General features: G+C 43.0%; 1 protein-coding gene across 1 annotated transcript in view; it reads left to right on the forward strand.

Moving 5' to 3' along the window:
* Nucleotides 1–15,486, forward strand: part of MATN2 (matrilin 2) — a 167,868-nt gene that overhangs the window by 67,667 nt on the left and 84,715 nt on the right. The window contains exon 4 of the mRNA XM_031669683.1: nt 5,925–6,047. Coding sequence (XP_031525543.1) covers nt 5,925–6,047 — 123 coding nt within the window. The remainder of the gene's footprint in view (nt 1–5,924; nt 6,048–15,486) is intronic.

The following is a 15,486-nucleotide window of genomic DNA, read 5'->3' on the forward strand; positions in this document are numbered from 1 at the left end:
CAGGTGCCCTGTGAATTGAGGTCTGTCTACGAGATGACCAAAACCCACACATCCTGGAGTCTGCCATTTTTGCCACCCAGTAGGAGAAAACACTGAATCTAGGGGCTGCAAACACTGTCCCAAGTGTTCTGGTGATTCTTGCCACCTGGGCAGGACTGCTTTTAATTAACTTCTAGATGCTGACTTTATCAGCCTCGTCTGGTATTTTGGAGCAGGGAACCAGGCTGTTCCTACCCTAATAGCCCCACCCCACCCAGGCCAGGCACAATTTAAGGCCCTAATAGTATTCCTAGGACACACCTTCATGAACTGGCCTGGGCAAAGTCTACAGTGATTGTAACCCTTTGAGGCCCTGTTGTGAAGTGGGGAGGCTGGACTGACTTCACAAACGTTGAGTCTACTGTACTCAGTAATACAAGACCTCCAGCCCACCTACCCACACTGACCACTCCTTTAGTCATTCATACAATCATTCAAAAAAAAAACTGTTCTTATTTCCTAGTCAACATATCCAATCCCACCAGGCTGCTGATGAGTTATTCCTTCCTGCTGAACACAAGGCCTTGCCTGAGTGTAAACCCAGAGGGCCCTCTGAGAAATGAGGCTCATAGGACTGTTTCCAGCAGGCCGGTGGAGGAGGCAGGACTGTGGTCTCCACTTGGCTCTCATCACAAATGCCCGTCCCACAGAGGGCAAGGCATGAGGCCTGGATGCTCTGAAAGTCACTCAGCACTCACCCACAGCATTCTACAGATGGGAAAGTTTTATTCTGGTTTAGTGAAGATGTTTGGGATTCTTTTGGTTGAAAGTGTGAGGAATTCCATTTTTTTCTAAAAGGTAGGGCTAGTGCATTATATTATCCATGGAAACAAGGACGGCAGTCGTGGGGGTCGTGCTTTCACTCCATCTCCCCTCCACTCCTCTCCTTCTCAGGTCCGCAGTCAGGAAGCATGGCCCCCCACCCCAGCCCCTGAGGCTCACTTGTCCTCAGTTTGAGCCCCCTTTTATTCGGTTCTGGTTCCTAAATGCCAGTAAAGGACTCTGATTGTCAAACCCTATACCAACCAACAGTGGTCAGGAGTGGGACTACCTCAGACCACCACGGCAGCTCCCAGATGCAAAGTGTCTGGAGTGAGAAGGAAAGGCAGTTTTTAGAAAAAGCAAGTACCAGATTAAATAATAGTAAATGTCTGTACTGAGGTCCCTAGAGCCCGTCCATGCCTCTACAGGTAAAGAAATAGCCTCAAGAGCTACCTGATTTCCCAGAACTTCCCTCACTTGTTCAAGGTAGAGGGGAACTAGAACACAGTCTTCTAGCTCCCAATCCAGTGCCTTTTCCATTACACCAAGTTATAATGTTCTAGTTCCAGTTTCTCTTATGGCACCTGGCCAACATAAGCCTTAGTAACAAGCTGTCACTGTAAAACCCAATGCAGTAGTTCTTTTAATTCCCCCTCCCCACCACTATTTTTTTTTTTTTCCCCGATGGAGTCTCTCTCTGTCGCCCAGGCTAGAGTGCAGTGGCACGACCTCTGCTCACTGCAACCTCTGCCTCCCAGTTTCAAGCAGTTCTCCTGCCTCAGCCTCCTGAATAGCTGAGACTACAGGTGCCCACCACCATGCCTAGCTTATTTTTATGTTTTTAGTAGAGATGGGATTTCGTCATGTTGGCCAGGCTGGTCTCAAACTCCTGGACTCAAGTGATCTGCCCACCTCAGCCTCCCAAAGTGCTAGTATTACAGGCATGAGTCACCATGCCTGGCCTAATTTCCCCATTTGATAGGTGAAGAAAGTGGAGTTCAGAGAAACCAAGTCATTTGCGCAAGGTCATAGGGAGTGGCGAAGCTAAGCCTTCAGGCGGTCTATTTCCAGCAGCCATCCTCTCCCCACTGCTGCCGGCTGTTCTCCAGATATTTTCTCTCCATCACAGCTCCTGTCTTCTTATTTTGTCTGTTAGGGTCTCAGCAAGAAGACAGGCACCAGGTACATCACTTGGGCCTCCCACTCACGGCAGTGGGTGACTGCCGTGTAGTTGGCTGCCTACACACGACACTTCCTTAATTACGGAGGGAGACAGTGACATGCTGTGAGTGCCTCAGAAATGCCCTCTGCCCTTGGGTAATTTGACTCCAGCAATCCATGAAAAGAAGAGAGTCTCTCAGGATGCAAAGCAAATGCAAATTAAAAGTGGGATAATGATTACCCTTCACCATAAGATTGTCAAAACTTAAAGTTTGATGACATCAAGTACCGAAGTTTTGAGGGGATGGGCATCATTAGGACCATCATTGCTGATATGAGCTGTCTTGGAAGGCAATTAGGCCATATCCATTTAAAGTGAGACCCAGTCCTAGAGAAACCATCGCACATGCCTTCAAGGAGACATGTTCAGGAATGTTCATCACAACATTGTGAAAGTAAAAACTTGGAAGCCACCCAAATGCTGACCAATGGGGAAATGGCCAAATGAAATGAGGACAGTCATAAGACCAATGGATAAATCAATTGGGAGGGATAAACTAGATCTAAGATTTTGATTAAATCTAAAATACAGTTAGTTTTCATTATTCACAATAATTGTGTTTTATAAAGTCATTACAAACACTGAATTAGAAAATACTAAACCATTGCTCCTGTGGGAATATAGGGTTAGGTTCCTGCAATCCTCTGGTGACAACATTTTTTGTCAACTAATCAATACATAGCCTTGTTTTATGTATGTTTCTGTTTAAAAACATCTTATTTGTTTTTTGTTTATCTGTTTTTTGAGACAGAGTCTCGCTGTGTCTGCAGTGGCACAATCTCAGCTCACTGCAACCTCTGCTTCCTGGTTTCAAGCGATTCTCCTGCCTCAGCCTCCTGAGTAGCTGGCATTACAGGCGCCTGCCACCATTCCTGACTACTTTTTGTATTTTTTTTAGTAGAGACACGGTTTCACCGTGTTGGCCAGGCTGGTCTCAAACTCCTGACCTCAAGTGATCCGCCCACCTCGGCCTCCCAAAGTGCTGAGATTACAGGTGTGAGCCACCATGCCTGGCCGAAAACATCTTATTTGATATATGCCATTGATTCATTAACATTAGACCCAGAGCCAACGATAACTCCTTTCTGAATGAAACTTATCTAACACGTATTTTCCCTGTACGGCACATTGCAGCCTTTCTGCACTGAGGAACACTAGACAGCACATCACCATTTTAAACAGCAAAATCACTTACAGAAATGAAAAAAAAAATCGTGGTGCTAAGTAGACTGCAAAAAGGATACTTGTTTACAGAATGAAAGCTGAAAAAGAAGGCGGAGTGGCACCTTATCCAACCTCAGCTGGGAACATCTGCACCAGACAACACATTTTTTTTGTAGTCTCAGCTACTTGGAAGGCTGAGGCAGGAGGATCACTTGAGCCCTGGAGATTGAGGCTGCAGCGAGCTATGACTGTGCCACTGCACTCCAGCCTAGGTGACAGAGCAAGAGCCTGTCTCACAAAAGAAACTAAATGTAGAGGTATTTTAAATTGAGTGCTTATGCACTCTGAGCATGTCCACTAGTGACCGTGAAAATGCTGTGAGTATTGGTTTGGGCTTACAAATACAGTTTAGTGAGTAGGCAAATTCATAAATGTGGAATCTGTGAAGAATGAGGATCAACTGAACTTGTCGTCACAGTTTGACATCTCTGAAACTGGGGTGCATTTTAGATTCCATGAAATACAGTACACGTATCAACATGGATAGAATCTGTGATTAATGTTGAGTGAAAACTGAGTTGAAGGTCAATATATATAGGATGAACCTACAGATGCAAAATAAAACAAAATGCCACCATAATTCTCCTTTGCTGTAAAATGGTTAACAGGTATCTTCAGCATTCCCCAGGCACTATTCTCAACACTCTACCATCTCCATTAATTTACCCTTTTTGAGGTTCTTATGAGGTAGGTGCTATTTTTATCCTCATGTCATATAAAGAGGTTAAGAAAATTGCACAAAGGGCTGGGTGTGGTGGCTCATGTCTGTTATCCTAACACTTTGAGGGGTTGATGCAGGAGAATTGCTTCAGCTCAGGAGTTTGAGACCAGCCTGGGCAACATAGTAAGACATCATCTCTATTTTTGAAAATGAGAAAACTTCTATTTTATTTAAAAATAATAATAATAAAAGAAAATTGTACAAGGTCACAAGAAATCTGTTTATTTCACCCTGAAGTAAAAATCACTGATTGGATCTACAAACCTTCCTAGTGTTATTTGTATCCTAACAGGAACCAAAACACAGACAATCAAACTCAGAACAGTACATTCTAAATTGTATTGTTGTGAAATAAAACAGCTTCACTTCCCTAGTTCATTTATTGTCCACCATATTTCTTACTCCAATGTAAAGAGACATAAACTTCAGATGGATTTAATCACAGCTGAGTTTTCATAAGTGCTGGATTAATGGAATTGTTCTAAGCTTTTGAGAGCTCCTTTTATTTTAGCTTCATAAAAATGCATTTCTACATATAGACACCTTTTTTGTTTATGAGAACACTTGCATAACTTGTTGTTTGTACTGTTGCTTGTTAATTTTAAATACAATCAAGTTACATTGAGTAAAGTCAGAAATTAGGACATTAAAAAAAGAGAATTTTTATGAGCTACAGACAGACTTATGCAAGAACCAATGTACCAGAAGGCTGAGGTGCTTCAGAAACTAAATGCAGAGGGCAGGCGTGGTGGCTCATGCCTGTAATCCCAGCACTTTGGGAGGCCAAACTGGGAGGATGGCTTGAACCCAGGAGTTTGAGACCAGCCTGGGCAACGTAGTGAAACCCTGTCTCTACAAAAAAAAATTTAAAAATTAGCCAGGCATGGTGGCACACGCCCGTAGTCCCAGCTACTCGGGAAGCTGAGGTGGGAGGACGGCTTGAGCCCAGGAATTTGAGGCTGCAGTGAGCCATGATTGTGATACTGTACTCCAGCCTGGGAGACAGAGCAAGGCCCTGTCTTAAAAAATAAATAAATAAATAAATAAAAGAAAAGATGCTAAATAAAGAGATAACATAAAGATTATAGAAACATGAAACATGTGAATGCATTTTTTACTCCAAATTTTGGTGTATACTTTTGCATATTAAAAAAATTACAGGCCGGGCGCGGTGGCTCAAGCCTGTAATCCCAGCACTTTGGGAGGCCGAGACAGGCGGATCACGAGGTCAGGAGATCGAGACCATCCTGGCTAACTCGGTGAAACCCCGTCTCTACTAAAAAATACAAAAAACTAGCCGGGCGAGGCGGCGGGCGCCTGTAGTCCCAGCTACTCGGGAGGCTGAGGCAGGAGAATGGCGGGAACCCGGGAGGCGGAGCTTGCAGTGAGCTGAGATCCGGCCACTGCACTCCCGCCTGGGCAACAGAGTGAGACTCTGTCTCAAAAAAAAAAAAAAAAAAAATTACATTACCCTTGAAATATGATTTTGAGAAACTACTGGTTGTTTAACACATTCTTGCTTATTTAATAGCTTTTCCTCCAGCCCCATTGCTGCTTCCTAAAAATCCACACTTAAGCCAAAGCCCCCTCTGATGCTGGCAAACTTTTCTGATTCCCCACATACCCATATGGGTATTAAGTTGAATACTTAATACATGGGTATTAAGGTGAATTGGAAATTTCTTGATTTTTTTTTTTTTTGTGGATCAAAACCAATCAAGTATCAGCAATTTCATATAGTTCAGCCTAACACCGTTTCTCTTTGATTTTCCATGGCCCTTTATCTGGCCCTGTCTTGTCCACCTTGGACTGTGAGCCCCCTTGAGGGTAGGGATTGCAGCTTGTTTCTGAGTCCTGCCCATAGGAGAGAGTAGGTGCTGAATAAATGCTTGCTGGCAGGAATGGAGTGAGAAAGGGTGTCACCGTTGACTTACCTTCCTGTGTCTTCCCTTTCAGCGGCCCACATGTGCAGCACCCTGGAGCATAACTGTGCCCACTTCTGTATCAACATCCCTGGCTCATACGTCTGCAGGTGCAAACAAGGCTACATTCTCAACTCAGATCAGACGACTTGCAGAAGTAAGACTGCTTTGCTGATATATTTGTGGTTTCTTCCTCTTTCCTCTTCCCCTCTCTTCTTTTATCTGGGCTCATTTTATTCATCTGTGATGCCTCACTCACCCCAGTTATCATCTCTTGGGGACAGAAATAAAGTTTGGTATTTTCTGTTGACCCCATCACAGTGCCTAGTCCAGAGCTGGGCACACAGTAGGCCATCAGGAAGAGTTAGAAAGCTAGGTAGAAGCACCATCTCAGAAATAGCCTCTTTGAATGTATGAACTGGTCTTCTTTACATCCAATCTTGTTCTTTAGCAGGCACTACCGAAGAGCCTTTTCATCCACTGTCTTTATTCACTGTACCCTAAGGAACTGTTTCCGTATTTTATTATCTTCTATAAAGCGTGGATTTAGGAAGAGTTATTAACCTTGGCTGGGAGCGATTATTCAAGTTCTGTTTTAGAGGGGTACAGGGACCCAGTTGCTTTGGTGTGGGACACTTTATAGGTGTCCCAGATTTTAAAAAGGGGGTAAATAGATGTAAGATATTAGAACTCGCATTCTCTTTTTTGGCTAAGTGCCAAAGACTAGACAATATACTGATATTTGAGCCAGCACAAGGTAGTCTACCCCTTAAAGGACAGAATTACCCATACACAGAGTACCATGTCCTTACTTTTTAAAGTTATGGATAAAGCCACTGAGTTAACCCACAGATGACCAGGCTACCAAAAGCAAGGCATGAGGAACCCACATGGAAGCAAATAAAACTCAGCTAATCTGACACTTAGTTCATGCACTGAATAACTGTTGCAATGTGTCATAGTTGCAATGTGTCATTGTTGTTATACCTCATGGCAAGCAATTAAGCATTAATGGAAAGCAGTTTGCACAAATGGCTGTAATTAGTGTCACATTTATAGAGGCAAACCACCTTTTTCATGTTTCTTCTCACTTTTCTTCAGTTTCAGGGTTGAGTGGTTGGCTGGAGTTCTCTCCCTGCCCCTCAAGATTAGGTAACATCTGCTTGACCCTCCAGTTTTGTGTGGCCTGTGCAAGCCCAAAGCCCTCTGGACTCTGAATCGCAGGCGTGGGGTGGGGGATATGTGTTCTTAGGCTCCTCTCAGACCCCAGGATCCCAAGTTGAGTGCAGCCTGAATCACCCTTATCTTCCACTTGAAGCTCTGACGCTTCCTCAAGACCCACAACAAAGTCACTTGCACCAAATACTCACGGGTTTCCTAGAGTTTCCTAAAGAACTGGGGGAGATTGCGAAAGGACATCTCACACATTGCTCAGCAAACAACCTAGAGATCTCTTTAGACACCCCCCTCTATACACCTCCACCTCTCCAGGTGTTCTACCTCCCCACAACCATCCTCTGGAGGCATCCCTCATCCTCTTCAGGCATCCTCCCCTCTGCCCTAGATACTTCTCTGGCCCATCTCAGCCTCCCATCATCTTGCCCACTCTCTTCCTGCCCTTCTCCTTCTCCTCCTCCTCCTCTTCCTCCTCCAACTCCTCCTTCTCCTTCTCCTTTCTTCTTTTCCTTTGATTTGTTTTTTTAAGACAGGGTCTTGCTCTGTTGCCCAGGCTTTAGTACAGTGGCACAATTATGACTCGCTGTAGCCTCAACCTGCTAGGCTCAAGCAGTCCTCCCACCTCAGCCTCCTGAATAGCTGGGACCACAGCTGCATGCCACCATGCCGGACTAATTTTTGTAGAGATGAGGTTGCTCAGGCTGGTCTCGAACTCCTGAGCTCAAGTGCTCCATCTGTCTCAACCCCTGAAAGTGCTGAGATTTACGGGACTCAGCCACTGTGCCTGGCACCCTTCTCTTCTTAGGAGCACAAAGAATTTCTCTCCTTGTCTCATGTCCCACTGAGTGACTGGGATCTGGGAATCTGCTGATATTTATTTTCCGTGGGCTGGCCTAGCCAAGCCAGAGGAATTCTGACACCAGCAAATAAAAAATAAAATGTTCTTGCCCTGATTTTATGAGCAAGGCCTTCCCCCACACAGCAAGGTTTGCCAGACCCCTGCCTGGGCCTGCCACAGACCCTGATGTCCCCCAGCTCTCAAGTACTTCTCTGGCCTTGGCTTCCTCCTGCCTAGGGATGTGCCACAGGAGAATGTGAAGCATACCCTGCCGGGACTTCAGACAGACTGGCCATGTGGAGGGGCAGGGAGGCCTCAGCGGAGGAGGGCTAGGAGCTCAGGGCAGGGCTTCTCAAACTTCAGTGACTAAGAATGAGCCAGGAAGCCAACTCCTGGGCTTACCCTTAGAGATTCAGAGTCAACAGGTCTGGATTTTCAATGAACTGACGAATGACTGCCACGCTTTGAGATTCACTGGCCTCAGGCAGTGACAGGTCCCAGGGAGGGGCTTAGCCGAGCTCTGCTGTCCCATCTGACCCAGCTCTCCAGTCACCCTGAACCAGTTAAGCCATCTTAACCTTCAGCCAGACTTAGCTTAATAAATGTGCAGTGATAAAGGACAGCTCTCTCTCTTTCAGAAGAAGATAACACTAATAACTCGCAGTGATAAAGAGTAGCTCTCTCTCTTTCAGAAGAAGATAACACTAATAACTCTTTTGCTTTCCCAAAATTGGTGTACCAGGGGCCTTGGTGGAAGAACAAGGCCTTCACTGTCCACAGATCTGGGCTTGAACCCTGACCTTATCACTTACCAGCTATGGCTGTCTCACTCTGAGCTGGTTATTTAAACTCCTTGACTCTCAGTTTCCTCACCCATAAGATGGGAAGGGTGGTAACAAATCAATACCTGTCTCACTGATTATGTCCTTGTTAGGCCCTGTTTTTGGTCTGGAGGACAGTTAAAAGCCATGCCAAGTAAAGGCTGTGCCATCTACTGACCCCTGCTGATGAGCAGGGACCTCTGCCTGCCAACACCGAGAGAAACTTACAATGGGCCTGGAGAGGAGGGATGCACTCCACTTCTGGAAGCTATTTCCACTTAATTTCCATGTCCTGGGCGTAGCTGGATAATCTCCCAGAGGAAAAGCCATGTGGCTGACACCTCCTCCCCAAAGCACCTCTTACTCCCTAAGAAGTGCTTGCCATTCTTTCTTCCATACAATCATTGATTGGTTCATTTATTTTTTCATTTAACAATTGTTTTTGAGCATAAAAATGTGCCAGGCAGCATGAAAAGTACTGGAAATAAAATAGTGAATAACACAGCAATATTCTTTCTTTTTTGGAGCTCACATTTTTGCATGGGAGTGAATCAAATAAACAACCAGGGTAATTGCAACCAAAAGTGACTACAATCCACATCCACCTCAGTGTGCAACACACGAGGTCAGGCCTAACTATAGCCACTTGTTAGGTGTTTACCATGTGCCAGGAGCTTTCCTGCGTGCTTTATATCTGCTGTCTCATTTAATTCTCACAATGAGCTCTTAAAGTGGGTTTTATCACTCTCGTTTTACAGATAAGCAAAATAAGGAACAAAAAGGTTAGACAATTTACCCAAGGTCACATGGCTAGCAACGTGATCAAACCAGAATCCATGTCCTGTTATGTCCTCGCTCTTGGCCATCATTTGAGACTGTCCCATAACCCTAGAGGACCCCCAGATGGCAGCAGGACAACCCTTCAATCAGAAAACCTTCTCCAAGCCGGGAAGACAGATAGGTTCCTTAGCCCACTAATCCCGGGGAGACTTAGAACTAATTCAGGACTAACATTCAACACATTGTTACTTCCCCAAGGTCACTACCAATTGCTGTGGTACTGTCACTGCACAAAATCATAGTGGGAGGGCTTCTTCAGCAACTGCCTTTGAATACACACATGCATACACACTATAGAATATATACATATGTATATGTCCCCACCATCGTATATTTGTAATTCATGTGGAGAGGGGAAGCAGACACAGTTGATTGATACATTCTTCGAATGGTGGTGGACCTTGGCTATTAGACTTCTGGCTTCTTTTCCTATGGAACTTCAGAATTCCGTCCCCTGCCAGTGTCCCAGAAGGGTGATGGTTCTTATAGAATCAGGTTATTACAAAACACCTGAATCCCATATTCAGACAACCTGGATCAACAGTTGAGCTGAAATCCTAGTTGTCTATAATTTCCACTTTTGATCCTATTTCTGCCATCTGAAGCCGTATACCAAAAAGTTATTTCCTCATCCAAATAAAAAGAGAAAGCCCTTCAATTATTGAAGAGTGTTATTCCCACACACTGACCCCATTCCTATCAATTTTCTCTTCTTCAGGGGAAAAAACACATCTTTTGATGACCTAGTTTTGGGTCCCTTCACTGTCCAGGTAACCCTCTTCTGGGTGGATATTAGTTGTCTAAAAAGAGCCTTTCCATCTGAAGACTAGATCAAATGCATTAAAGAATCTTAACTTCCATCTTTTCTTGGCCTTTTGGCTAAGATCAAGGTGTAGAATTTTACCTTCCAGGTTGTGTCTATATGGGCAATTTTGAATGTACTGGATGTCAACATTGTGAATTACTTCTGCCTTTCAAAAAGTCTTCCCTATCCGATACCATTGTATGAGATATATGCAAAAGCATCAGCATAATACTAGAACAATGGAATTTTATGTTCCTTCCTTTTCCCTTTTAAAAAAAAATGGGGGGGAAGAAAACCTCATGAAGTGTGCCCCTCTTCACATGCTTCCCCTTCCCCAAATTCCTGTCCTACTAACAAGAAAGAACTTTATCTTGTTTCTTTTTCTTGACGTATTTTTCAAAATAAGGAATTTTCCCTTTCTTCTGGAACATTTAATCTATCTGAAAGCTGACAATAATGCAGCATTTAGAAAACTTCATTTGGCAGAAAATGTAGACTTTCTTATCCAGCTTAAATTTTTTTTTTTCTCTCAAGAACGATAGCAAATGCATTTTACTGCTTTCATTCTTTGGAAATGTTCCCAACATTATTTTTCCCAAGCTACATAAGTGATTTAATAGATTTATGTTAGAGTTTAAACAAGGAGCATGACCCAGAAAAACCACTGAATTATTAGAGAGAGATAATTATAACCAACATTCTTCATGAATTTAGATGTGAAAATTCTTAAAAATTTAGCCAATAGAATTCAACAATATATAATAAGAATAATACATCAAGACCGAATGGAGTTTATTCCAAGAATGCAAGTTTGGTTTAACATTCAAAAATCAATCAATATAATTAACCATAGTGGCCAGGTGTGGTGGCTCATGCCTGAAATCCTAGCACTTTGGGAGGCCGAGTTGGGCGTATCACCTGAGGTCAGGAGTTTGAGACCAACCTGGCTAACATGGCAAAACCCCGTCTCTACTAAAAATAAAAAAATTAGCCTAGTGTGGTGCATGCCTGTAATCCCAATTACTCAGGAGGCTGAGGCAGGAGAATTGCTTGAACCTGGGAGGTGGAGGTTGTGAGCTGAGATTGCACCACGCATTCTAGCCTGGGCAACAGAGCGAGACTCCGTGTCAAAACAACAACAACAAAAGCCACTAAAACTAGTAAATGAGTTTAGCAAGGTTGCAAGATAAAAAGTCAATATACTTAAAAAATTACTTCATTGTATTTCTGTATACTGGCAACAAAAGTCAGAAATTGAGATTTTAAAATAGCAGGTATAATGGCATCAAAAATATGTAAATTAGGGATAAATTTTAGAGATGTGTACGATTTACACATTGAAAATATAAAAGATTTCTGGGATTAATTTAAAAAGACCTAAGTAAATGGAGAGAGATACCATATCATGGATTGGAAGACTTAATATGGCCAGATGTCATTTCTTCCCAAATTGATCCATACATTCAAAGCAATCTCCTTCAAAATCCTGGCAGACCTATTGTTTTTAGAAATTGACAACTGATTTTAAAATGTATATGAACATGCAAAAAAAACTAGAATAGTCAAACCCAGTCAATTCTCAGTATTCCCAGTAGTTATGATCTATAAAATATCCATAAACACTAAATTGCAAATTCTGAATCATTGCTTCTAGATGAAAAAGAGTTGGGTTCCTGAGAGCTTCCAATCACAACATCCAATCATAAACTTGTTTGATGTTCTGTTAAAGACACATTTTTGAGTATATACTGTTAATTCATTAACATTGAAAGCTATTGTTCATGTCTGAACAAAGTACTTAGGAACAATAGACAGCATTTCAGCACTACTCTTGGGGGCCATTTTCAACAGCAAAATCACCAACGAGAAGTACAAAAAGGCAAAAAATGTGGCACTGCATAGACCACAGAAAGGATGCTTGTTTATGGGATGAGAGCTGAAATAAGAAGACAGAACATTGCCTTGTTTGACCTTACCTGGGAATATGTGTACTGGGTGACTCAAATTTTTTGCCACTCTGCGTATGTCCATGAATGGCTGAGAAAGTGTCATGGATATTGACTTGGGGTTACAAGCAAATTTTAGCAAGTAGGCAAATTCACAAATATGGAATCTGTGAATCATGCAGATTAAATAAAACTTTGAAAAAGATAAAGTTTGTCTTTAAATTTTGTTTAAACTACCTGATTTAAAGACTAATTATAAAGCAACAGTAATCAAGACGGTGTGGCATTGGTATAAAGATGAACATATAGAGCAATGGAACAGAACAGAATTGAGAAATAAACCCATATGTATGTGGTGAAATGATTTTTGACAGAGTGGGAAGGCAATTCAATGAGGAAACACTAATGTCTTCAACAAATAGTGTTGCAGCAATTGAATTGCCATGTGCAAAAAAGCAAGCAAGCAAACAAAAGGAAAATAAATCTTGTCTTTACCTTATACCATGTATAAAAATTAATTCAAAATGTATTCTAAGCCTAAATGTAAGAGCAGACACTATTAAATACCTTGATGAAATGGTAGAAGAAAAATCTTGATCACCTCAGGTTGGCAAAGATTTCTTAAATAGTACACAAAAAGCTACAAAACATAAAAGAAAAAAATCAGTATACTTCATCATGATGAAAACATTTGCTCTTCAAAATACTCTGCTACTAAAATGAAAAGGCAAGCCACAGATTGGGATAAAACATTTGCAAAACATATGTCCAACAAAGGACTTTAGAATATAAGGAATTCTATCACTCAGTACCAAGAAGACAAACACCACCATAAAAATGGGCAAAAGATTTGAACAGACACTAAATCACGGAAGACATATGGGTAGCAAAGAAGCACATGAAGATCTAGATGCTCAATGTTATCAGACATGAAATACCACTATACCTCCACTAGAATGGATAATTTTTTTTTTTTTTTTTTTTTGAGACGGAGTCTCGCTCTGTCACCAGGATGTGCAGTGGCACCATCTCAGCTCACTGCAAGCTCCGCCTCCCGGGTTCACGCCATTCTCCTGCCTCAGCCTCCGAGTAGCTGGGACTACTCCGCCCCCCACCTCGCCCGGCTAATTTTTTGTATTTTTAGTAGAGACGGGGTTTCACCATGTTAGCCAGGATGGTCTCGATCTCCTGACCTCATGATCTGCCCGCCTCGGCCTCCCAAAGTGCTGGGATTACAGGCGTGAGCCACCGCGCCCGGCAATTTTTTTTTTTTTTTGAGACAGAGTCTTGCTCTGTTGCCCAGGCTGGAGTGCAGTGGTGTGATCTCGGCTCACTGCAACCTCTGCCTCCTGGGTTCAAGCAGTTCTCCTGCCTCAGCCTCCAAGTAGCTGGGTCTACAGGCACACGCCACCAAGCCTGACTAATTTTTATTTTTTTTATTTTTTTTATTTTTAGTAGAGACAGGGTTTCACCATGTTGGCCAGGCTGGTCTTGAACTCCTGAACTCAGATCATCTGCCCACCTCAGCCTCCCACAGTGTTGGGATTACAGGTGTGAGCCACTGCGCCTGGCCAGAATGGATACATTTTAAAAGATTGACTATACCATGTGTTTGCAAAATTGGGAACTGGAATGCTCATACACCACCAGTGGTCATGTAAAATGGTTCCGCCACTCTGGAAAACAGTTTAGCGATTTCTTACAAAGTTAGATATTTATCTGTTATGTGACCCAGCCATTCCACTTTTAGATATTTACTCAAAAGAAATAAAAATTTATGTCTAAACAAAGATTTGAACACAAATGTTCACATCAGCTTTACTTGTAATAGCCCCAAGCTGAAAACAAGTCACATGTTGATTAACAGGTGAATGGGTGATACATTGCAATACATGCATCCTGTATAATACTCCTCTGCAGTGAAAAGAATGTGCTATTGACACTTGCAGCAGCCTGGATGCATCTCCAAATCACTGTGCTGAATGAAAGGAACCAGATCAAAAAAACAGTACATACCATGTGGTTCCATTTGTATAAAATTTTAGGAAATGGTATCTACTCAATAATGACAGAGAGCAGATTAGTGGGGTACTTGGGCTGAGGAGTGGGGAGCAGCAGGGAGAGGGATAGCAAAGCGGCATCAGGAAACTTGGGGGATGATGACGATGCTTATTATCTTGATTGCGGTGATGATATATTGATAAGCCCGATTTATCAAACTGTACACTTGAAATATGTGCAGTTTATTGTATGCCAGTTGTCACTCAATAAAGCTGACATTCATTAATCAGAACAAGGTTTCGGAAGCAAGTAGTGGTGCTGGACCAGACTACCTTTCTGGAATAGTTTGTTTGTGGCATCAGTGGAGGAGGAGAGAAGGAATGTAAGCGGGGATAGATTATGGAGCAATTTGATTCTCAAGCTAAGTTCCAACAGTGTCCTTTGTTGAGTAGGGGAACTGAACATGGTGTGTCAAGGGCAAAACCAGGTCATTTTAGTAAATTGGGGCCGGCAATAATGTGTGTGCTTAGAGATAGAGAGTGGGGCAGGGATGCCTTCACTCATCCGCTCATTCATTCAATACCTGTGGATTCCCCTCTATGGGCCTGGCACTCTTATGGCGTATTTTTCTTACATATTAGGGACCCAAGAAACATTCAGATCTTGGTTTCCCTTTTGCCCCCAACACAGAGAGAAGAATGTGAAAGATGGAATCAGAGAACAATTCTAATCGGTCCAGTCAATTCAGTGTATGTTTCTTACGCCCACAGAATTAAGTAGGAGACCACAGCAACCATCCCAGCCTCAGTGAGGAGTTTATGACATCAGATAGGCGATGGCTGGTGGGGTCAGAGTAATTGAGACTGACAGATAACTTCAGAGAGGAAATCTAGTTTTCAGGGCAAACGGATGCGCCCAAGAGAGAGCCCACACACGTGGTTGGGTGCAGCTGGAGATGGAGAATTTGAGTTCAAGGAAAAGGCCTGGACAGTATGTGCTTGGTGGTGGTCATTGACCCTGAAAATAGATGAAATCTTGGAGGGAGAAAGCGGGTGTGGAAAGTGAAGGTCAGGATGTGAGCTGCGGGGCGGCCCACAGTCAGAGCTTGGGGCAAGGCTGGAAGGGTGAGCAGGCCGCGCGCATACACACTCAAAGCAGCTGCCTTCCCT

This window comes from Papio anubis, chromosome 8, assembly GCF_008728515.1.
Source record: "Papio anubis isolate 15944 chromosome 8, Panubis1.0, whole genome shotgun sequence".
In the NCBI taxonomy this organism is placed as follows: domain Eukaryota; kingdom Metazoa; phylum Chordata; class Mammalia; order Primates; family Cercopithecidae; genus Papio; species Papio anubis.